This window comes from Geotrypetes seraphini, chromosome 5, assembly GCF_902459505.1.
Source record: "Geotrypetes seraphini chromosome 5, aGeoSer1.1, whole genome shotgun sequence".
Lineage (NCBI taxonomy): Eukaryota > Metazoa > Chordata > Amphibia > Gymnophiona > Dermophiidae > Geotrypetes > Geotrypetes seraphini.
The window spans coordinates 34,835,249-34,859,766 of record NC_047088.1 but is presented as its reverse complement, the minus strand read 5'-3'; the positions used below and the strand labels follow the sequence as shown (position 1 = coordinate 34,859,766).

The window sequence follows — 24,518 nt, the reverse complement described above, 5'->3', positions numbered from 1 at the left end:
AAACGCAGCATGCTCCCATTAAAACACATCCTGGACTGCCACGGGGCCAAACAGCCTGCACTCAAGTACGTGATAAATCAGGGATGAGCTAGCTTCCAGGGGAATGGTCTCTCCACAAATGAAAATGCAGGTCGGCTAAACTGGTTCCCTAAAAGGTTTGCCCTGTTAGCAGCATAGGTCTGCTCAGCAAGTCTGCATCATCTCCAAAGCAGAGCTGCCCCAAGGCTACTGGGGTCCTCTCAAGCACCGAAAGCTTCACAATTCAGATAAAAATCTGAAAATAGTAAAATATATTCCAGATCAGATCAGAAAGACACCTTCTCAACTTGCTTGCAGAAGGAAAAACAGAAGGAGGAGTTGAAAAATGTATATGATGCCTTCTGCAATACTTGCATGTCTGAAGAAAGAACCCATTTGTCAAGACTACTGTACTCTTTGCACTGGAAGTATTCCAGTATTTCATTGTGATTCAGCCCTTAAGAGCACCATGCAGCCTTAGAATGCTCAGTATTTCAAATGACCAAGGAATGGAGCTCATGTTCAGATCTCAGGACAAATGTCACCTTCATCCATACCAACAAAGTGATATTGCATTGTATCATTAGAAAACTGTGTTTCAGTAGAGCATACTACCAGGAACTGTCTGAAAAACCTGATATGGTAAAGGAATTTGAAAATAGAAGCATATGAAATGGTAAACACAGGGGAACAATCCAGAATGGAATCAGTTTCAGTAGGGATTTTGGGCCGGTCTGATCGGACAAAAGAAAATTATTAGGCAAAGACAAAATGTATGTTTCTTTAGTGCCCATACCAGACCAGTCCAAAACATGTGGGATGTATCAAAGCAGTTCCCAAATAGGGTGGGCCTTCAAGACCGTAGCTGAATAAAGTCAAGCCCAAAGGGTATAATAGCTGGAAGTACTATGCTAAGGTGTTCCATTTTCAAAGCAATTAGACACACAAAATACCATAGGTTTCTGTAGTACTTTGTGTTTCTAAAGGGCTCATAATTGAAACTTAAATATATCTAAAAACCCATCCAAGTACTGATAATCAAAATGGATTTTTGGATGTATCTAGGGACATTTTAGGCCTTTGAAGCCCACTGTGCGCCCAGAGCTGAAAGGGACATTTTTGGAAGAGTGATTAGAGTGGGACGTGGCCAGGATGTGGGCCGACTTAGACTTAATCATCTTGCAGGGATAATCAAATGTTTGACGAGACTGCCTAGGTGAAACTTATATGTTGTGAGTTAGACAATGTAAAGACAGGTATAAGTGCCCAAAAGATATCAAAAGTGACCAGATAACCACTGCAGATACAAAGTAAAGACACCCCCCCCCCCGTGTTCACTCACCCCGTTGCACCCACAAAGTTCAGAATAAAAATATGCATATCTGCCTCTGGAACATAAGCACCTGGCATAAGAAAGTCTAGTAGAGCTGCACAGAGGTGGCTTAAGTAGTCTGGGGGTGGGCTAGTGAACCATAGAGGGCCCAGGTGCATAAGCCTCTCTAACCACTACATTCATGGTGGAAAATGTGTTCCAACAAAAAACTCCCCAAACCATACTGTATTGCCATATAGGTGCCACCTGCAGCCATAGGAGCTATTGGGGTTGTAGACAGGTGGGTATAGTGGGTTTTGGGGGGCTCACCATAACTTATAAGGGAGTTATGGTGAGATGTTTATATAGCACCCTTTTGTGAAGTTGATAGCAGTGCCCTGTAAGGTGCCCCACTACTCTTTTGCCATGTCTGGGTGGCCAGTCCACCACAATACTGGTCCCTCCCACATCCAAAAGGTCTGGGTGTTTGGGAGTTGGACAAATTTTTGGTTAAGAATGTGCTATAAAGATAGATGTACTGGTGGTCTAGATCAGTGTTTTTCAACCTTTTTTGGGCAAAGGCACACTTGTTTCATGAAAAAAATCACGAGGCACACCACCATTAGAAAATGTTAAAAAATTTAACTCTCTGCCTATATTGACTATATATAAAGTAATTCTCTTGAATAGGAATCAAATAAACACAAAGAAAGTATTTTATAATTACTTTATTACGAAATAAAAATTATAAAATACTTTATTCAGTGCGAAACCTGGGCCTGTTTGGCTGAACACAAAGCTGATATTCTGGCTGGAATCGAAGAAAGACACACACGTAGCTCTTCGTCAACAGCTCTCAGTCTCTCTCTGTATTTGGATTTTATAGCATACAAAAATAGACAAATATACCCTCCATCCTTTTTATTAAACCACAATAGCAGTTTTTAGCGCAGGGAGCTGCGCTGAATGCCCAGCGCTGCTCTTGACGCTCATAGGCTCCCTGCGCTAAAAACCACTATTGCGGTTTAGTAAAAGGTGACCATATTGTAAAATATAGACAGCAGATATAAATTCAGAACTGTGCATAGTAAGTGAAGGGAAGTTTTCATCTCTGGGAATTTACCCAGTTAACTATTAAGTTATTTGGGCAAATTCCTTGGAAAACTGTGGTAATACTGCCTCCACTTTGCTAAATTTAAAATAAAATCATTTTTCCTACCTTGTCTGGTGATTTCTGGTTGCACTTTCTTCTTCTGACTGTGCATCCAATCTTTCTTCCCTTCTATCAGCCTGTATGCTTTCTCTCCTCCACACCTCATTCCCTCCCCCAACTTTTTCTTCCTCTCTCCCTGACCTTTCTTTCTTTTTTTCTGTTTCTCTTCTTTCCTTCTGTTTCCCTGCCTGCCCCCTTTCTTTCTTTCTCCCTGCCGTTCCCCAAGCCACTGCCACTGCCGCTGCCATCGGGGAACAGGACCCACCAATGGATAACAGGCCCCAAAGCCGACGCCGACGCATGCTCTCCCTGACGTCAATTCTACAATCGGAAAGGAAGTTCCGCCCAGCCAGGCAGCGATTGGCTGGCCCGAACTTCCTCTCCGACTGTAGAATTGACGTCGGGGAGAAGAAGACTTATCGGCTCGATAGATTAGATCGCCAAGACAAAGTGAGTCCTGGGAGATCAACTCACTTTGCCTTGGCGAGCTACTGGCGCCCCTGCCTCGGGCCCCCTGTCAGCTCCGGGCCCGGCGGCCCTGCGGCACACCAGGCAACATCTCGCGGCACACTAGTGTGCCGCGGAACAGCGGTTGAAAAACACTGGTCTAGATCAGTGTTTTTCAACCGCTGTTCCGCGGCACACTAGTGTGCCGCGAGATGTTGCCTGGTGTGCCGTACGGTCAGGGCCACCATCAGGGCAGTACCACCAGTCTAGGGAGAGGGGCGGTCCGCCCCACGTGGACAGGAGAGAGCTGGACGGGGGACCCACGGAATTCAATACATCTCGAGCCGCGAGGCTCGTCTTCTGTTCCTGCCTGCCCTGCAGCTAACATATAGCCGATCGCAAGCGTTCCCCGATGTCAGCGCTGACGTCGGAGGGAGGGCTTAAGCAAAGCCTGCCCTCCGACGTCAGCGCTGACGTCGGAGAATACTTCCGTTCGGCTATTTGTGCGCGGCAGGGCAGGCAGGAAGCAGAAGACAAGCCTCGCGGCTTGAGCTTCGTTTTGCTGAGAAAGTTGCAAAGATGGGCTGGGAGGCAAACACGGAACACAAAAGGGGGGAGGGAGTGCGTTTTGGACACAAGGCATGAACTTGGAAGAGAGGAAGGGAGGGAAAGAGATGCTGAGGTGGGGGAGGGAATGGGTTTTTGGACACAGAAGGCATGGACTTGGGAGAGAGGAAGGGAGGGAAAGAGATGCTGAGGTGGGGGAGGGAATGCGTTTTTGGACACAGAAGAAATGGACTTGGGAGAGAGGAAGGGAGGGAAAGAGATGCTGAGGTGGGGGAGGGAATGCGTTTTTGGACACAGAAGAAATGGACTTGGGAGAGAGGAAGGGAGGGAAAGAGATGCTGAGGTGGGGGAGGGAATGAGTGTTTGGACACAGAAGGCATGGACTTTGGAGAGAGGAAGGGAGGGAAAGAGATGGTTGTGTACACGGGGAATAGAAGAAAGGAGAATTTTTGGTCATAGGGAGGGAGTGAGGTACAGATAGTGGCATACCAGGGTGGGGGGGGGGGCGGTCTGCCCCACCCCGGGTTTACGTCCCAAGGGGGTGCACAGCTTGCCACCCTCCAGTGTTGTCCCTAGGCTGGCAAACTGCGGCTCTTTAGCCACTTGAGTGCCACCGCCGCCATCGGGAACAGGCCGGCGCCAAGTTCTCCCTGCTTTTCCCTGTGGGGCCGGCCAACTCTCGCCACTCGAGTCAATTCTGACGTCGGAGAGGACGTTCTGGGCCAGCCAATTGCTGCCTGGCTGGCCTAGAACGTCCTCTCCGACGTTAGAATTGACGACGGGTGGCGAGAGTTGGTCGGCCCTGCGGGGAAGAGAAGCAGGGAGAACTCGGTGCCGGCCTGTTCCCGATGGCGGCAGTGGCAGCTTATTCCTCAGTGGCGGTGGCAGCATTATAAAATACTTTCTTTGTGTTTATTTGATTCCTATATATTTATATATAGTCAATATAGGCACAGTTAAATTTTTTAACTTTTTCTAATGGTGGTGTGCCTCGTGATTTTTTTCATGAAACAAGTGTGCCTTTGCCCAAAAAAGGTTGAAAAACACTGGTCTAGATGATCAAACTCCTGGACATACAAATAGACGATTTTCAAAAAAAGGAATAGTTTTTTAGATGTACTTTTTGAGAATGGACATTTTACTGGTGCCGACTTTGTGCGACTAGCACTCTACATCCAAACTGGACTTAAGACTTTTCTTTTGATTATGGCCCTCCAAGTGTTTTGAAAATGAGCCCCTTTATCTACTAAGTTGTGAATACAAAAGAAGAATCCAGTGCACAGACAGAAAATGAAAATGGAATGTTCATACATCTCTGAAAAACAATTGATAGGAGAATGAACTCACTGCTAGAGGTATAGGATTTTCTTAGGCAGAGAGGCAATTAAAAGATCCTTAACCACATTAGGAAGGAAAAGGCAAATGCAAAGATTAGACGTGGGCCTGAAGATTTTGTAGTTTAGCCTTGAGAGCCAGAGATGCTTCTTGTACGATTTCATGATGCACTCAGAGCTCTACTGTGAAAACAAGAGCAGAAGCAGTAGCCAAACTGCAACAAATTCCACAGAGATTAACAGAACAAAATACTACAGGATGAGACCAAGCCCCTTGCCGTCTCCCAATCCCTATCGAGAACATTTCCGGTCAGACTGGAAGCTGATGTCACTATTAACCACTTGGAAGCCTGAATTCTAGTATGTCTGAACAGAACACTAGTACAGAGCAGCGCCAGGGACTTCCAAGGAGCAAACTCATAGTTTAGGAGTGAAGCAACAAAGCACCAGCTTGCTGAATTCCAAACCTAATTGAAATGTTGCGTCTTTCATAATGAGATTGTAAACTCGTATGTTTTAATGTACAGCGTGGAAATAACATTTGGAAGACATACTGGCAGCCAAAGAGGGAGCAAACTACCTACTTTTCCCGAGTGCTCCCAGCAATAATTTGTAACCAGGATCGTGCCTGGAGAATCCTCTTTCTAGATTAGAACAGGAATACTCCACATCCGAGAAAACAGGCATGCAACAGGCTACAAGCAAAGACTGAGCACACGTCCCTAGTTTTCCGCTTTTGTAGTGTATGTTGGTATTTCGGAAAAAGGTCCACAGCCTTGTACCTGCCAACGACTACTTTTTTTTTTTTTTTCTCGATTTTCCTTTTTTAGATCTAAAACTAAACACATTTACCAAGAATATTCAGTTCACTTTACTTTGGAAACGTCTAGAGCCAGCTCTCCGGAACCGGTTTTCTCTGAGCCAAAAGACCAGTTTGTTTCTCCGGGTCATTCTCTAATTACAACTTGCTCTAATCGCTAAACTCCATCTCTAACGTGATTGGCAACAGTTATCAGGTTATAAAGGGACAGCGATCGCCACAGCGCTCTTAAACGCACAGAGAAGAGGGGGGGGGGGCAACGCCAGAATGAGGCTTGAAATACATTGAGAGACGCTATTGGAACACCTGAATGAGGTTTGAATACATTAAGAGACGCTATTGGGGCACCTGAATGAGGCTTGGAACGCACTGTGAAGCTGTCGGAATACCAGACTGAGGCTTGGAATAATGTTTACATTCGATAAGGGGGTGGAAAAAACCTTCGGCCGTGGGTTTCCCGTTTCGGTTTCATTTTTTCGCTAACCAAGGGACCGAGCCTGCCTAGAGCCGCCTGTAGGAATTCATGCGCCGGCCTCGACGTTGAAGGGAAAACAACGGTAGTAGGCCCAGGAAGCGGGCGCGGGATTTGCGCGCAGGATTCCTCTCCCCCGCCCCCCCCCCTCGCTGTTGCACTGAGCAATATGGAGGAACTGGTGGTGGAGGTTCGGGGATCGAATGGAGCCTTTTACAAGGTATCGGAGTTACGCCCACCATTTAGTTGGAGTGGGGTTTTTTGGGTTTCTGCTTTCCGGTGATTGCTTCTGGGTCCCTTTGCATTCTTCGCGCGCCGCTTAGCTTGATTAAGTTCAGCCGCTACGCTCCTGTCTTCATCCAACCTCTAGCTAGGCCCTTGACATAACTTATTGATGATTTCTGAGACTTTTTTTTTTTTCTTGCTGTGCTATAAAGTATACATTACTTTCCCATGTTGGTTAGTAATCAATTATATCTCATTTCATACGTACTGGAGAAACCGTTAGCAACCAGTTATGGGTACTGATTGAAAAGGCAATATAGCAATCTACCTAGGCATGGTTTTGCACGTCTGCTTTTTCATAACTGGATGAGAAATAGTTCTAAATACCCGATGAGCACTAAAAGGCCTGAGTAAAAGTGCAGTTAAGTGCAAAATTCTAAAGCATATGAGACAAGTCACAATGCCAGATCAAAATTGATTAGCTTCTGCTGGTCACCATAATTGTTACTGATCAAACAGCAAAACACATAGGGCTCCTTTTTACTAAGCTGTGGTAAGCCCCTATATATGCTTACAGCAGTTTAAAGGGGGTTACTGTGGGGTAGTCTGAGGTGTCCCATGATAAGCTTCAAATGTATGTGTAGTTTGAAAGCACAAAACAAAAATGTAAAACAATATTTCTGGGAGGAGGTGTGTCTAGGGGGTAAGAGAATAAGCGTTTCTGCCCTAATCAGTTAGGGCATCTACATTGCCTCATATAACTGATTAACACAAAATTAGAAGGTGAGCCCTTACTGTCTGCAAATAGGCAGTGATAAGGACATGTGTGCTAATGGCAAAATTAGTGTGTGGTCATTAATTTAGAAAATCTATAATCAGCCATAAATGGGATAGACCAATGTAAAGACATGCAAAGGGCACTCTTACCTCAGTTTTGTAAAAGGACCCCCCATAAGCATTTACAATGCTTAGATAGATGCTTGGATTTATTTTTTTGTTCAGAATTTTATATGCCATTGAATTTTACAGAAGAGAGACTGACTGGTTTGGTGGCTATAGTGCCTTGTTTTTCCTTGTTGCTATTGTAGAACTGTCAGCAACATATTTTGCAAAGTATTAAATACAATACTAATCATTTAGCTTTCTTATAGGAAAAAGAGATTTTGGTGGCAGGCAGAATTTCATAAAAATATGGTTAAGTCAAGTATGTTAATTAATTTTTTTGAGGGGGTGGATATGTCAAAGGTAAGCTAGGTTTGTGAAAGCATGCACTTGTGGTGTATAGGTATGTCATACACACGTTTATTACTCCTGGAATAATTCTGCTTAAAACATTTGAATATTGTGCACACAATATTTTAAATTGATATCTAATTCTGTGTAGTTCATTTGTAATAAGGCCTAGCTCATCTCCCAGACCTGAAATACCCCTGCTTTTTTCCCTCCTCATTTTCTTAGCTTGCTTTCGATTGCATTTCTGTCTCCCACATTTAACCTTCCATGACTTTGTCCTCAATTCTCTTCTCCCTAATTCTGTCTATCACCAAAGTCTTTTCCTTCCCTCTCTCACATACGCATGCATATATATAATTTCTCCATTTTCCTCTACCCTCCCATCTCTCCTTCCAAACACATGCTTCATCTCTTTCCTTTTGTCTTCCCTCAGGCATTGTTTCTCCTTTCCCCTATTCCACAGCTGTCATTGTTTTTCCTTTCCCCTACTCATATGGCTTACGCTCAAGCTTGTTCTTCTTGTTCTTCCTCTCGCCCCCACCCCAGATACATACAGTACCTACTCTAGCTTGGTTAGTCTTCCCTTTCTGCACATTATTGTGTAAGAGAACAGTTGTTGCACATTGGGCCTGACTGTTCATTTCAGCCGTGCAGTGCTAATTAACATTTGGGGGGTCTGACAAAATAGAGGAGGAGGAGGCAGACTGATATGCAACCATTTACCACCACCTCTTGCTGCCTAATCTCTGCAGGGGAGAGAGGAAGGAAAATCATCAACACCAGTGCCTGCGCAGTATGTTGTATACGTAGTATGTTGGGAGGGGGGGAATCAGCATTAGATAGCTCTAGGGCAGCTAAAATTTGGTGCGCTCCTGGTGGAATTCTGCGCAAAAATATTGAAAATTATTCAAAGTTTATTTCTTGTGTTTTGCATAGAATTCTCCTATCCTGAGGCCTGAAATTCCTTCCTGCCTTTTCCTTTCTCAGGTTCCAGTCTCCTAAGTTCCCTCTCTCACTCCAACTGCAGTTCTGTCTCCTTCTAAATTCCACTCCTCTCTCACTTGCATCCTTAATGGTCCCCATAGTCTGGCATCTCTCTCTTCTCCCCCCCCCCCCCCCCATTTACAGTGCAGCATCCATATCCCCTCTCCTCCTCCCCCTGCAGGTATAGCATCCATGTCCCCTCCTCTCCCCACCCCACTTGCAGACCAGGATCCATGGCCCCTCCTCTTCCCCCAAACATGTTCACCCCCTCCCCCCCCAAAAAAAAGTGGTCTAACATCCATGTTCCTTTTCCCTCTCCTGTGCAGGTCCTGGCCTCTCTCTGACCAACTCCTCCCCTCCCCCTCCGAGATGAGGTATACCTGCGGACCTCCCAGTGCAGCAGTAGCAGTGGCAGCCAGCTGGCAGAGGAAGCGCTGTGAACAGACTGCTTGCGGCCAGCCCATCTACCAGAACTGATGCAGCAGAAGGAAGGCCCTGGTGGGGCTGGCTGCAAGCAGCCTGTTCACAGAATTACCTCTACTGGCCAGCTACCATCACTGCTGCTTCCTTGAGAGGCTCACGGGTATGTCTGATCTCACAGGAGGGTGTGAGTTAAGTCAGAGGGAGAGAGGCCAGATCCACACAGGGGAGAAGAAGAAGTCCGCCAGGAATATTTGGTGCTTCTTGGCCAGAGGACCTAGCACTAGGATAAGCAGCTACTGCTGGATTGCAGAGAAAGTTAGGGAGAGGCTGAAAGAGAGAGAAATATCAAACAGTAAATAAATGAAAAATTATAGCTTTTATATAATTTATTCAATTTTGAGTAGCCCTTCAGCTTTGTGAAAAAAAATCCACCATTAATGAAATAATTATGTATTAAATCATTTCTGCTTGACATTAGCAATTAGGAATTCAGACCTAGTAATAACATGTTAGTGTCAGTATTATTATTCTAATGCAAGTTGTGAAACACTTCTTTTAAAATGTTTGTTTATTGAAAGCTTCTATACTGCTACTATTGCTGTTCTGTTTCTTTCTATAGCCTATTGATTGTGAGTGTGATTCTTAGTAGTAATAGGAGCAGTAGTGCACCTGACAATTCAATGCTAATGTCTGGAAATGGCCTGGCATTGAATTTCCGGGTTTAATGCCAGCGATGGTCAGCAAAACGCTGATTGCTATTGTCTATCAGGCCCTCAGTTGCCAAATAGTTGTGCCAGTTTATGGTAGGTTGCCTACCTCTGGACTATGGGTTGGTTACATTAGCATTGACTTCAGATATCTGGAGCTGAACCTAGAAGAGAACACAGGAACAGGAGTTCAGTTTGGTTGTGGGCTCAGGACTTTCAAACGTCCCCACTCGAACCTATCATTTCACTTTTATGCTAGTATGTGCTGTTCTGAATTTTATTATTTCTCCCTGAATATTGTAATCTCAGGGGATTCTTTCACATTAACTGCTGTGATTTTTTTTTTCTGTTAGCTTTATTTATGGAATTGATTAAAAAGCATTAATCTTGTAAATGCCAGTTCCAGGCTAGTATTATTTAACCTGAGATTCCCTGTATATGTTTATTTACTTTGACATTTCCCTTTCTCTTTTTTAAAAAATCTCAGATTTTTTTTGTCTTGAATATATTTTTTATCCCTTCTTAACTTACTATGCAAAATGAGAGCCTTTAATAGTTGAGGTAGAAGCAGCTTGGAATGATGAAACCTGAGGTTCTAATGTTGATAAATGCTTATTAACATTTTTAAATACAGAATTAAATGTTTTTATAACTATTACTTGGACAAAAAGTATACAGTTGAGTGGCTCTCCTTTCATAATAGAAATTGTCTTTACTAAAAGTACAGTAGTACGTTCTAAACACTGAGCTTTATAAAGGGGTTGAAAGGACTTGCAGGCAAAATAAAACTCCATTTACAGTAGCCATTGGAAGGGGAGTTGGCAAACACTTAGTGGAACTGATAAAAGCACTTTCTGAAGATAAAAGAGAGGAAGGAGCTACTGATTGAATTGTTCGAGAAATAATATGATGATCCGTGGATCCTTTAGAACAGTGCTTCTCAACCTTTTCAATCCAAGTACCCCCTAAGCCTAACATATACCAACCGAGTACCCCCGCCCATGCTTTACCTTAGACCCGCCCAAACTCCACCCCAGATCTGCCCAAACTCCACCCCTGACTCCACCCCCATAAGTAGTAATTGTAATGCAATTTCTTTCATCCATTTTTCATATACACACAATATAATCTTATTAATACATAATGATAACCACAAAATTAAGAAAAAACAAAGCACACTATATGCACAAAAAAATGTTAATTGTTTATATTCGAGGGGGGGGTTCTCAGAGGTCAAGGCATGGTAGCATGGAATATTGCTACTCCTTGTATTTTCATGAGTCTCTGCCTGGCTAGCCCAGGACTTTCTCTTCGACATCAGAATTGGGGGGAGGGGGAGAAGTCTCAGCCGACCGCTACACGTGGCTATGGCCAGTCCCTGCTACATAGTTTCTGCTGGGGGAGGAATGGAGCATGTCAGCTTCATGGGGGGAGGGTTGTGCAGCGAGCGTGCAGACGGAGGCATGTAGGCATCCCAATGGCGGCGGCTTCAGGAGGGGGGGGCAGGCAGGGATTCCCGGCAAGAGGCAGGGAGAGATCCCTGGCGGCGGCCAGGCCGCGTACTCCCTGGGGTACACATACCGCAGGTTGAGAAACACTGCTTTAGAAATAACAAGAAAATACTAAGAGTTTTAGGTTTAAACTTCTGCTTACCCATTAAAGAAATCTGCCAAATATTCCATCATTTCTCTGATGTTGCTCCGAAGGGGCTTCAAAGGGGCAGAGCATGACCCTTCAGGCCCACATATGAAGCCATACAGCACAAATGGTATTAAATATGCTTTCAGAAGGCCCCAAGTGATGTGATGGTGGTAGATTCTGATTGCAAGCACTGGCTATTGCTGTTTTGATATAGTGCTATTCCATCTCCCCTGCAGGAAATGTAGTCTTTATTGGGGAGGGTATGGGAGAGAAAGTGGAAAGACTGGATAAACACTGAGGAGGATGTGGGAGAGAAAGAGAGCATAGTGGGGGGTCACATGCCTTCGTGATATGTGAAACAATTGCCGTCGCAGCGTTAACTAGTGCTGCCTGATTCAGGAAAAAAAAATTTGATTCGATTCAGCCTATTGAATTGGTTTTTCGATTCGATTTGATTTTCCTGCCCAATTGGGTGGTTTGTTTTTTGTTTTTTTTCCAAACATCTTGGTGGATTTATTTTATAGCCTCTTCACCCCCTTTGCCTTCTCCTAACCACACTGGCGCTATGGTGTAAACAAAAAAAAACACCAAAAAAGACTTTTCATATCTCTGTTAAATCCTAGCTAACGTTTGCGGTCTAACACCAGCTCTGGCAGAATACACGTTTAAAATCTGACATATTGTAATCACAAAATGGAAAATAGAATTAGTTTTTCTACCTTTTGTTGTCTGGTCATTATTCAAATCTTGTTGGTCCCAGGCTCTGGTTGGATAACTTGCTTGCCAGGGTCTTCTTCTTTCTTCTTTCTCCATGCTAACCATCCATCTGCCATCTCTGTCCTCCCCTTCCAATTCCCTTCCCTCCTCTGGAGGTCTGGCATCTTTCTTTTTTTTTCACCTCCATCCACAGATCCACCTTTTCTTAACTACCCTTTCATCCAGCATCTCTCCCTCCTTCCCCACCACCCCAGGGTCCACCATCTCTCCCTTTCTTTTCCCAACTACCCTCCTATCCAGTATCTCTATCCCCTCCTCCATACCATCCCTTGTGTCCAACTTCTCTCCCTTTCTGTTCTTTCCCTCCCTAAATCCCATTGTCTCCTCTATTTTTAGACCCATTATTTCTTCCCCTCAAAGTCCGGAATATGCACATCTCTTTGAACCCCCCTTCCCTCCCTCCCTCCGTGTACTTCTACACCAGGGCCCCCTCCCCGGAAGGTCTGTTCCTCCCTGAAGGCCTGCACCTCCACCTGAAGGTCTGCACCCCACCCCTGAAGGTCTGTCCCCCCATCTCTGAAGGCCTGTCCTCCCCCCTTGAAGGCCTGTCACCCCTGAAGGCCTGCCTGTCCCCCCTGAAGGCCTATTCAACCATCCCTGGCCTGTCACCCCCTTGAAGGTCTGTCCTCCCCTTGAAGGCTTGTCCCCCCTGAAGGCCTGCCAGTCCCCGCTGAAGGCCTGTGCCACCATCCCTGGCCTGTCCCCCCCTTAAAGGCCTGTTCCCCCCTTAAAGGCCTGCCCCCCCGAAGGACTGTGCACCCCCATGGAAGGACTGGGCCCCCCCGGGAGGCCGTGTTCCCCCTGGCCTCCCTACACCTTATAGCTTCAGCCTACAGCGAAGATCGCGGTTACAGCGTCTTTGCAAAGTGCTTTGAGCTGTTTCCTCTGCTACGGTCCCGCCCCTCCTCTGACGTCAGAGGCAGGATCGCAGCGGAGGAAACAGCTCAAAGCACTTTGCAAAGGCGCTGTAACCGCGATCTTCGCTGCAGGCTGAGCTATAAGGTAAATGGTGCGGGGATGCCAGGGGGAACACAGAGGCCTTCCCATGGATGGGGGATGCACAGTCCTTCGTGGAGGCCAGGGGGGAAGTGGGAGGCCAGGGGGGGAAGCCGGCAGCAGCCTGCCAGCAAGAGCAGCGCTGCCGCTCCTGCTTTGGGGGCAGGGTCCAAATCGGGAAGCCGATTTTTTTGGTTTGTTTCTTTTGAATTGAATCAATTCACCTGAAGTGAATCGGTGAACCGATTCGAATCGGGCAGCACTAGCGTTGACATATTATTCCATAAAGGAGTCTGCTGATTTCTTGCAGTGATGTGCAGTGGTAACTTAAGGAACTGATATACTAAACCTTTGTTGCCTTCAGCTACTGAATTGGGGGAGGGAAGCCTTAGTAAATCGATTTCTGAAGGAGATGCAGATCGTAGATCTTGGAAAGGATTCCCCTCCTCTTGTCTCCCACCCTTCAAACTTGGCAATGAACTATGCTAGCAGAAAGCTATCACTATCCTAAGGGCATGGTTTTTGAAGGGTGTGTACACATGTTATTAGGTGCAGAATGAAGAGCTGAGCACATGAGTATGTAGTCGCACACTGTTGTAAAATGTATGGTAATAACCTAATTTAAATATTCATTTATTGGTTTACGAGCATTATTAGTACCGAAAACATGCTTGTAATCCAAAACACTCGTATATCAAAGCATACGTACTTCTATTGCAGGACATCACTCATTTAGAACAGTCACTACACTCCCGCAGCGTCACATCATCACAACTGAGCCGATGGTTCTTCTCTCTTTGATGCTGCAGGAGTGTAGCGACTGTTCCAAATGAGCAAGGTCTTGCAATACAAGTACGTATTGTATTTTGCATTAAAGTTTTTGGGTTGTAGAATGAATCATCTGAGTTTCCATTATTTCTTATGGGGAAATTCACTTTGATATACGAGTGTTTTGGATTACAAGCATGTTTTCGGAACGAATTATGCTCAAAAACCAAGTTTGCATTGATGGACGGAACATGGCATATATATTTTCAGTTTTGCTTTGGACACCAGTTTTTTCACCGCTTCCACTCATATCTCACTAGCGTTACACTCAGAGTGGCTGTGCATATTGTGTCAGACATTCAAGACAGACTCTTGATAAAGGCACAGACGCCGAAACACTGCCAGTGTCGAGTCTATGAGCCTTTGTGGCATATTTATCAATAAAGTGACTTTTGAACCATACATCCTTGGCTGATTACTTGACATCTTATCCTCACGACTCCATCATTGTTTGTGTATATATACAATGACAGACATACTGCAATCAAATAATTTGAAATTTTTTCAGAACTATATAATAGTCATCATATCATATTTGCTCACAGCTTTAAGTGGCTACAACTCCGCCATGCCATTATCTGTTCAAAAATACCTTTGGTAGCACCTAACCCTAATATACTTTCATTGTGCAAAAGGATTATGGGACTAGGTTGTGAAGCATCTAATTGGTTCAAAATACTAGTACAATTGGAACAACAAAAGCAGAACATAGTGGGTCTTCGTGATATATGGTCACGGGAATTGAATATCGCTCTAACCGATGAACAATGGAAATTTATATTTCTCAAGCAACTACGTTGCTGTCAATCTGCTTCTATGAAACAATCATTTTTCACAATCCAATGAGTGATGTGGACTCCTGTTAAACTGAATAAGTTCAACCCTGGATTTTCTCCATTGTGTTGGTCTTGCTGCTGTGATAAGGGAATGTTGGATCATATGTTGTTTTATTGTAAAGTTTATGGTTTTTGGCAGCAGGTATGGAGTCATCTTCAGATATTACTAGATATAGATATTTATTTAACATATGCTGGAGCTATTTTCAATGCTTCTGTCAATATAACTAAAGATCATAAGATGTTAGCGATTCTTACTGCTGTTGCAGTTCAAACCATCTTGAGAACATGGAAGAATGCGTCTTACTATCCTTTCAGTTTAGGTGGAATTCTGCATGTCTGGGAAATATGAGGCAGCACTTATGGAAAAGAGAGGCAAGAAGGCCAAATTTCATAGGATATGATTACACATACAAGAATATGTGGATAATAATGGATGAATGTATGTTGAAGAAATGAATGTGTATGGTTGGTATGTGAATCACTCTCTGCATTGGGGATATGGAGTGGGTGGGTTGTTTTGAAGCATAGTTTATGTAAATTTCAAATACCCTATGCAATGGTTATGTTTTTATTTTGGAACAAATTTTTTGAGCATATGTTCTCTCCCGTTTGGATTTGTTAATGTATATTTCAAAATTTAATAAAATTCGGAACTGGAAGTGGTTGGCTCGAGAAACTTAAACTGCAACATGAGATCTCCCAGAAAGTCTTGTGTGGTGAATCCAATGAAGTTCCAGTGGAAGTCATGGAAGAACTCATTAAAAAGTTCTCGGACTTCACCAGAAGCTTAAAAGATGACAACATCTTTAATACTGACAAGTGCAGATTCTTTCAAGGTGACGCCTGATTGGAGCCTTATTATGAAGGGTGACAAATGTAAGAGCAGAAAACTTTCCAAAGAACATTTCACAGTTCTGCTTTGCGCTAGCTCAACCAAAGAGAAAATAACATTGAAATTTCTACCTCCAAACACAATCTCAAAAATCCAGCCTCTTGACTAAGGCATCATCAAGATATTTAAAATGCACTTCTGAGCCCATCTCCTGCAGTGGGTCATTACTAAAATACAAACCTGTGATCTGCCTGTGGAAGCAACTTCATCCACTGCATCAGTTAACACTCTGGATCTGTTCTACTTGGAATAAAGTTCAGCCAGAAATGATACAGAAGTGTTTCAAGAAAGTTGGATTTGTCACAACCCAAGAGCACAATGTTGTGGCCCCATCAGACAGTCCATCTCCAATGGAAGAATGAGTGGCAACCTGACCCAGAAGCAATTTTCCAAGCAATATTGACTGAAGTACAGACCAGCGTAAAAGTGTATGAAGCAGCTGTTGAAGTGGAAGAAGCAAGTGAGGATGACACAGAAATCGCAGAGACTCCAAAAGAAGAGGATGTCAACTGTCTGATAATGCAGTTAAGTCATTTGCTGTGGAAACATCTTCCGATCTCTGCTACGTTCACATTCTTCTATTTAATATTCCCTAGCAACAGCAGCAGATGAATCCAGAGACCAATGGGATAGCTCACATCTACCAGCAGGCGGAGATAGAGAAACTGATTAACAGGTAGTCCTATTGGCTGGCACTCCTCCTGTTTATCTAGTATTCTCTATCTCCCAGCAGGAAAAAGTCGCTATTCAACTAGCTCCTGAATTCTGGCTGTGGCTGGAACTTTATTTTCTCCTGTTGAGGTTTCTCTTCAGTGAGACTGCCATTCTGTTTCTCCTGTTGAGATTTTCTCTTCAGTGAGCTGGCAATGCTATTTCTCCTGTTGAGATTTTTCTCTTCAGTGAGACAGGGGTGTCCGGCTGAACGGTGCCGGCTTTAGAGGTTACACTTGGGCCCCCCCCTTGTCCCTGCCTCACCCTCCCTCCATTGCTAGAGGGTCTGACTGGGTCTCAATTTTTTTCTTCTTTCCCTTCTCTGTGTAAAAAAAAAAAAAAAAAAAAAAGAGACTACAGTTGTTACATTCTGCCATGCTTTTGCTGCAAACTGGCTTCAACCAGCCCTAACAACTAGCTTGTGAGTATGTCTGGCTTTTACAGTTGTTTGAACTTCAGGTTCTGTTTGGGAGTCTTAGTACTGTGGGTTCGGTCATCGTACATTTAAGGCATGGATATTTTATTGAGGCTAAGTTTTATGACTAGAAATCCGTGGAGGGAGCCGGGACATCCCGCCCTTTGCATGCACGCGCTTGGTTTCCATTGTTGGTTACAGTGCAGCAGTAGCGGTGCGATTTCTTGCTCACACTTGTTCTCATTGTTGGGTTCAGTGCAGCAGTAGTCCTGTTTATTCTGAGGCTCTCTTTCATCGGTGTTTGTCACGGCCATGTGCAGCTGATTGTGCAGGTGCCGGTTTATAGCAGCATGAGATGGGACATGTTTTTTCCGGCGCTGTGGGCCGTTCTTCTGGTTATTCCCTGAGTCTGATTTTATTTCTATGCAAGCCGCGGCAGGGTAAATTTTGCGGGGCTTGAATCCAACTATGTTTCTAGGAGCGTTGATGCAGCGGCCACGTGTCAGTGAGAATCCGGCGTGCGCTTGGGTCTCCGGCGATGGTGGGAGAGCTGCAGCGTTCCGGTAGTTTGTTTCCAGCTGACTTTGGTCAGGGTATGCCGGGGCTTCTCTCCTTTCCGGTTCAGACAAGTTGTATGTGTGTCACCAGCTTTGGGACAAGCTTGGGCAGCTTTATATGTCTATGTCTGTGTTCCTGCTGTACTCCCTTGAAGGAAGCTGCTTGTTTAATCGGACTCTGGGGTTAGCACTCAAGGGGTTTACCAGAGAGACTCTGCCCTGTGCTAGGTCACCCAGTCTCGGTTTGTCTCCGGACTGGGGCGACATACGGCAACTCACGGCACGGTGAGATCAGCAGTAAGATAGTGCCCTGTATTTCACACAGGTATCTCATTGTCTCTCTTGGGGTCCCTGCAGATTGAGCCTTTGTCTGTTGGTAATTGTCCTTATTTGGGCCTCTGTGCTGAGCTGCATGTGTCTAGTAGTGGCACAGGATATATATGCCTAAAGGTAGTACAAACAGTTCGGGCTGTCTCTATGGGCATAATGACACTGCGCATCTTCCTGCGGCCAGGACTCTCTTTCTCTATTTCTGAGGGGGCCTGGACTTCAGATTTCCATGCTTATCACGCTGGTTTCTCCTGTCACCATTTTCTCATGGCACATGCTAGACGGGCCCCCCGTCCAGACAGGAAGGGCTGTACAGTTCCTTTTAACTAGGAGCCAGTTACCTGTTCTATCAAACCCATGGAGGATCACACGCTATGTGGCTATTAGCCTCATCCCTGAAGCTCTCATTAGCGATGTGAGCTTTGTCTGATACCTGTAAGGATGCTGTTGTTTTCCACGGGGCGGTAGATGCAGCATCTTGATGAGTGTAGTATGTATTCACTTTAAAGGACATACGTATTTTGCTCATGTTACATGGGGTTAGTACTGTTTTCATGGTTCCAGTATATTCCTCTTTACATTGTGAAACTTGAATTTTCCTAGGAGAATCTTCTTGCAGATCCTACAGTCTCATCCTGCCATTCCCTGACCTTCTGCACTTCATTCTGAGGGGATCTTGACTTCTTTCAATGACTCTTCAGGCTTTCTCATGAGGGAGAAGACGCTATAATGTCAGGTCAGGGGGCTGTGAAGATTTTTCAGGATGCTTGCATCTTTGCATCCTCCTCAGGTTTCCAGTTCGTTCTTGGAGTCTCTATGTTTTGTGTTTCCCTTTTCAGTGTTACTGGTCCTCAGGACAGTTCTTGTAGTTCTTCGGGAACTAAGGAACGTTGTTCCACTTACTGCATGGTGCCTGAGACGGGGGCATTGGGCAGGCTGGATCCCATTCTTCTGAATTAGTTTCTCGGGGTTACACATTTCTGCAGACAACATGGTAGTATATTTACATTTTCTCTATGGACTCCGAATCGGCACTGGGTTTGCCTGCCTCCCTTGGAGCAGCGCTTTTGGTTTTGGCACATGCCAAAGCCTACCCAAGGCTTCACAAACGTTTTAGGTGATGTGGGCGGTGGTACCGTTTTGGCGCTACCAGGCGATTCATCTAATTTCTTCTTGACTGCCTGCTTGATTCGGACGACTTCCAGTCGGGCCATTTGACTGACACGAAAAGGGTGGTATCTTTTCCTCAGTTCTTTACACGTGCATCTTTGAATTTGCACAGCGCTCTTTTCTCCTGTACTATTTATAGGTATATCGGGGTAATGTTTTTATTCATATAGGAGAGATATGTGTTTCTTTCCGGAGACTTGGGCGTGAGGTCTCGGTCTCAGATTGGTATTCTTCTTCGCTTACCATGACCAAGAGTATGGGATTCTGTACAGTTTCTGTGATCCATATTGCTGACTCCACTGGGAACTTCGGCTTGCTTTCCCCTTCTTACGCTACAGCAGTCGCTTTTGTTCCGGTGGTTCCCGGTATCTCAGGGCTCCAATTATTTGGTATGTTCCTCCTGCATCGCTCTGTATGATTTGGTGGCTCAGCGCGATTTCTCTTTTCAAGGCATGCCTCGTTCTTTGCTGGACTAGCTCATGACCACCGACCATCCCGGGCTGTCGGGTTAGGGAGCTCGGTGGCTTCCATCCTCAGCTCCAGGAGTCTGGTCTTCAGAGGCGACTCAGTACTTGTTCATTCTACTCTTGAGCAGGGTCAGGCTACCTTTCTGGAGCTTCAGATCATTCTTCCGGATTGCCGCTGAGGGTCCTTTTGGTCAGTATTATGATGGGGGTATTTCTCTACAGCTTGGGCAGTAGGTGTTGTACTCAGTTGGCAGGTGAAGTTGGTCTGCTTCAATGGGTGAACTCTCATCTTCGTCTTCTTTTGGCAGATCCTTTTATGGATCAGGATAAGAGTTTGGATAGACTTTCTCTCCTCGGAATCTGAGCATGGCCCATTTCTTATATGTTACAGTGTACAGCGCTGTGTACGCTCTGGAAAGTGTGCATGTTAGTAATAGTGTAATCTTCTGCATCCTGGATATTGAGATTTGTGGCTCAGGCGTTCTAGCTCTTTTTATGGACGTAAGATCTCCTTGACCTAGACCTCATGGCCTCATCTCTCAATTCTAAGCTTCCTAGCTTCTTCGGCGGGCCCAGGAAGTGGGAGTTAGAGGGGGTAGCTGCATGGCTCCTTTCTCGCCTCTGCCTTCTCTTTTTTCAGTGTTTTCTGCTGGCTGATGATGGCTTGGATTTGCCATCTCGAGCTTGCTTTCCAGGCACAGTATTTGTAGAATCTCTGGATTGGCGGCGCCATCATTACTATGTGGATTTGATGAGTCTTTCGACAGCCTGACTAAGAAGTTTCCTGGTATTTCCGGCTTTGCTCGCCTAGGGTCCGATCAACATGGGTATTTGTACTACTTTAGTATTACGACCTAGTTTTTTGAAAAATCTTGGTTGACGTGTAAGGGTTATGCGAAGCAGGTTGTTTCTTCTCTTATCCAGGTGCTACAGACGTCTTCTCCTGTGGCTTCTGCTTCCTTTTGGAGGTTTTTCCTTTCTTGGGTGCTTCTTAACGTTTGAAACACTCCAGAGTTCCTTTTTGGCACAAGTGTATTGCCGAGGGCTTAGCTTTCATTTCGCTTCAGCTTCTAGTGCCATTCTTGGCTTGTTACAAGGGCTAGGTATATTGCTCTTCGCTTACTTCTCAGCTTCATGTAGTTCAGTTCCTAAACAAAGTGCGGTATATTCATGCGCCTCTTAGAAAGCCCGGTTTGGAGTACAATCTTCACGTACTTCTTCTCAGTTTACCGAAGGCTTCATTTCATCCTTGTCTTTTGGGACTCTAAAGGGCTGTGCCGTTGCACATGGGGTTTCTTGTGGCCATGGCTTCAGCTCTGCAATTTTCTATGTTGCAGGCCTTGTTTAACGGGGATTCCTATTTCTGATTTCCGAAATATGGGGTATCAGTTTGGATGGTACCACTATTTCTTTCTAGGGGGGGTGTCATCCTTTCTTTTATGTCATGCTCGCTTTTCCTTCCTTCTTCCTGGGAGGAGAAATTGGGAGCAGTGCTTTTATTCACTGCATTTTTTGATACGTACGTAGTGTTCTCCGCGAGCTCGGTTTCTAACGACTTTTAGTTGTTTATATCTCCTTTTTGTTTTCTTCAAGGGACGCCTCAAACGTATGGCGGCATCCGAAGCCTCCATCGCTCAATGAGTCCAGGAGGACATTCTTTATGCTTGCTTGCTGGCAGGGAAGCGGTTGGCGAAATAACTTTATGACCATTCCGCCAGAGCGATGGCTACTTCTTGGGCTTGGCCCAGAGGTTTTTTCCTTGGAGGAGATTTGTCTCGTGGCTAATTGGTCTTCCGAGAGTGCTTTCTCTCCGCATTTCTGCTTGGATGTGGGGGTGCATGCGATAGGGGCGTTTTGTGCTTCGGTTGTTGTGAAGGCGGCGTTTGTTTCCCACCCAGATTGAGGATTGCTTTGCTACATCCCATTGGTCTCTGGATTCATCTGCTGCTGTTGCTAGGGAAGGAAAAATTATGTTCTTACCTGTTAATTTTCTTTCCCTTAGACGCAGCAGATGAATCCAGAGCCCCACCCTTTCTGGATATTGTCTCTCGGTTTTTTCTTTTGCAACTTTCGCAGTTTGTTATTATGGCAGGTTGTTTTCTGTATTATTGCATTTTGAGATTTGTTATGGGAAAGAAGTTTTTTTTACATGCTATGCCTATTGATGGTTACGGATGCTTGGGCAAGGAGCTATACTAGATAAACAGGAGGAGTGCCAGCCAATAGGACCACCTGTTAATCAGTTTCTCTATCTCCGCCTGCTGGTAGATGTGAGCTATCCCATTGGTCTCTGGATTCATCTGCTGCGTCTAAGGGAAAGAAAATTAACAGGTAAGAACATAATTTTTCCTTCCCTCGGTACTGCGATTCTAATTAGGTATTGTAATGTTCTCTTTCCCCCTGGACTCAACATCCAACCCCTCTATGCTACTCTTGTAAACCGTACCGAGCTCTATAATTATGGAGAGGATGCGGTATATAAACTTAAGGATTAGTTGAGTTTAGTTTAGTATTGTCCCTCTTAGTGTTCGTTGTTTCCTCACAGGGTGGTTATTCATTTCTTATTTTTATTTCTTCCTAAATTATATTTCACTATCATGTGCTGTCCCACTGGTCAGACAGCATTCGTTGCTCACTTCTATCTCACAGACACTACCGCACTGGTTCACCATGTCGTCTCCGTTCTCACCATACTTTTTCTCATGCCGGCATGTCAGCCTTAGTCTGCCGTATCATAGTTTGGGTATATATTCACACACCGGCAATTAGGTCAATTTTTGATCTGTCACCAAACTTTTTGGACTTCTGCTCTCATCCAATTTGCTATCATTTTTACTTTTTCCTCCACATTGTTTTTTCTGTATTGTTCTCGGTTGTGTTTACTTTTCAATTTATAAATATCATACACACCATTTTTTAGCCTCTCGCATACGTTTTTTATACTTTGTTTTATACTCATTTTAGTGTCATTTTCCAGTTGTTATCCTTGTGGTTCTTTTGCAAGTGAGTTTTACTCCATTTTAGGTATGTAAAATGGTTTAACACTGATTCCCTTCCCTGATAATCTTAGAGACTCTATGTATGATGTTTTCTGTACCGTTATTTATATCACACGCCCACTTTTCTAATCTCCACTCGGAACCTATTTTCACCAAAGGTTGTATTGGTTGTCATATGCCCATCTCTACTTTACTTTAGCCCATCTTGGCACCTATCTTCACAGAAGGTCGTAGGGATTTTTCCACATTTGCAATCATGTTGTTCACCTCATTCATCCGGTCTCATACAATGTATATCTCTATTACTCACTGTTTCGGTTTCACATCACATATGTATGCTGTCACAATCACAAATTTATGCTGTCACCCTTCACATCATCGCTGTTCTCATCACATTTCCTTCACATATGCATACATATCTGCTCACATATCAACATTTTCACACTAGGACCCCTGAGGAAGGAGTGTGTTTTCGAAACATGGACCGTGTCGGGTCCCAGTTTCCCATATAATTGGACCATACCAGGATACAAACTGTTCAGTGTTTTAAGGGTTGTGATTAAAGTTTTGCTACTTATCAAGAACTTGGCATCTTGTACATTATTGCTGCAGTATCCCCCTTTTTTGTTTGATGATAATACATTTAAGTCATTTGCTGTGGAAAAATGGCCAGGTATGCTAAGTGTTGTAGCCAGCGATGAGAGTGCTTTGTAAAAAGAATTTAAGAAACAGACCAAGATTGACTCTTTTTTCAGAAATAATTATTAAACCATGATTTTAATGTGTTTTGATTATGTATGATTTTGTGTGATATTCTCTAATAAAAGTTGGACAAGAAAGTAAAGTACCTGTATGTTATCAGTACAGTAGGCTGTGTTGGGGAGGCTGCAACCCCACCCAATAAATGTTCCCTGCACACACTTCAGGCTTAAAAGGTTTGCTATTCCCATCTATTTGAGCAGCAACGCCAAATCCTCAAGGCCTAGCTGACCATCTCCATATGTTGACTAGTTTGTTACAGTCTCTTGAGTGGTAAACTTAACAGAGGTTTTACTGTATATTATTATAAACAAAAATATATATAACATGATAAATACCTTGTATTATAATGTTTTATTTTAAAGCTGGAGTCAATACATTTTTACCAACTCCAAATACAACTGCACCCAAAAATGCTTCTGACTCCACAGCCCTGATATAATCAAGGTGATAATTTTGGATCTGTTCATTGCAAATATGCTGAATACCAGACTGGCTGGTCATGTCCTGAAGACTGGGTTAGGAAGCATTGATAGAGGTATAAATCATATGGAATGGATGTTTCAAAATTACAGTATAATTGAATTGTAGATTGGCTTCCAAAATGGACTGCATATGAATTATGTTTTCAGCCTTGGGCGTCTAGCACTTTAATCGCACAAAAAGGATTTGTAATGGCAGCATTTCTCAAGGCTTTGATTCTGGATTGGTTTGTTTTTTTTTACTATTCATGCATGCATTTAAGCATTCATAATTCAATTACCTTAAACTAATTTTTCAAATGTTTTTTGTACCTTTATTCACTTGCCAGATCTCTGGATTAATAAGAAGATCTGATCATACTGTCTTTGAGCTCCTTGAAGGTTGCATTATAAAATTTAAGTGTCAATAGGGAAGAAGGAGAAACTGTCTGTCTAGAAATGAGAAGTAGATAGAGACACCCAAGTAGCTAGGAAGCTGACTTGAGGATTGAAGCTAAATTCATAAAAATACAGGAAGAATTGTACAGTACTACAGAGTTTAGTTAAACATTTTTCTGTGTGCTTTGTCACTCAAATTATGGTTTCACTCTTCAGGAGGCCTGCATTCTTGAATCTATGAAGACTATATATGCAAAATATGTCTAACTAGAATTATACAGAAAAGTACCTTTTCCTTTTTGTCCTACTAGATCAGGGGTAGGCAATTCCCATCCTCGAGAGCCACCGGTAGATCAGTTTTCCAAGATATCCACAATAAATATGCATGAGATGGATTTGTATACACCTGCCTCCTTGAGATGTAAATCTAATATATACAGTATTCATTGTGGATATCCTGAAAACCTGACCTGCCTGTGGCTCTCGAGAACCGGAATTACCTACCCCTGTGCTAGACCATTG

General features: G+C 44.1%; 1 protein-coding gene across 1 annotated transcript in view; it reads left to right on the top strand.

The window, feature by feature from the left end:
- Positions 1 to 6,072: 6,072 nt before the first annotated feature.
- The window catches only part of FMR1 (FMRP translational regulator 1), an 88,412-nt gene continuing 69,966 nt past the window's right edge, over positions 6,073 to 24,518 (top strand). Inside the window, exon 1 of the mRNA XM_033946273.1 lies at positions 6,073 to 6,403. Within this exon, the coding sequence (XP_033802164.1) occupies positions 6,353 to 6,403 (51 nt within the window). The 5' untranslated portion in view covers positions 6,073 to 6,352. The remainder of the gene's footprint in view (positions 6,404 to 24,518) is intronic.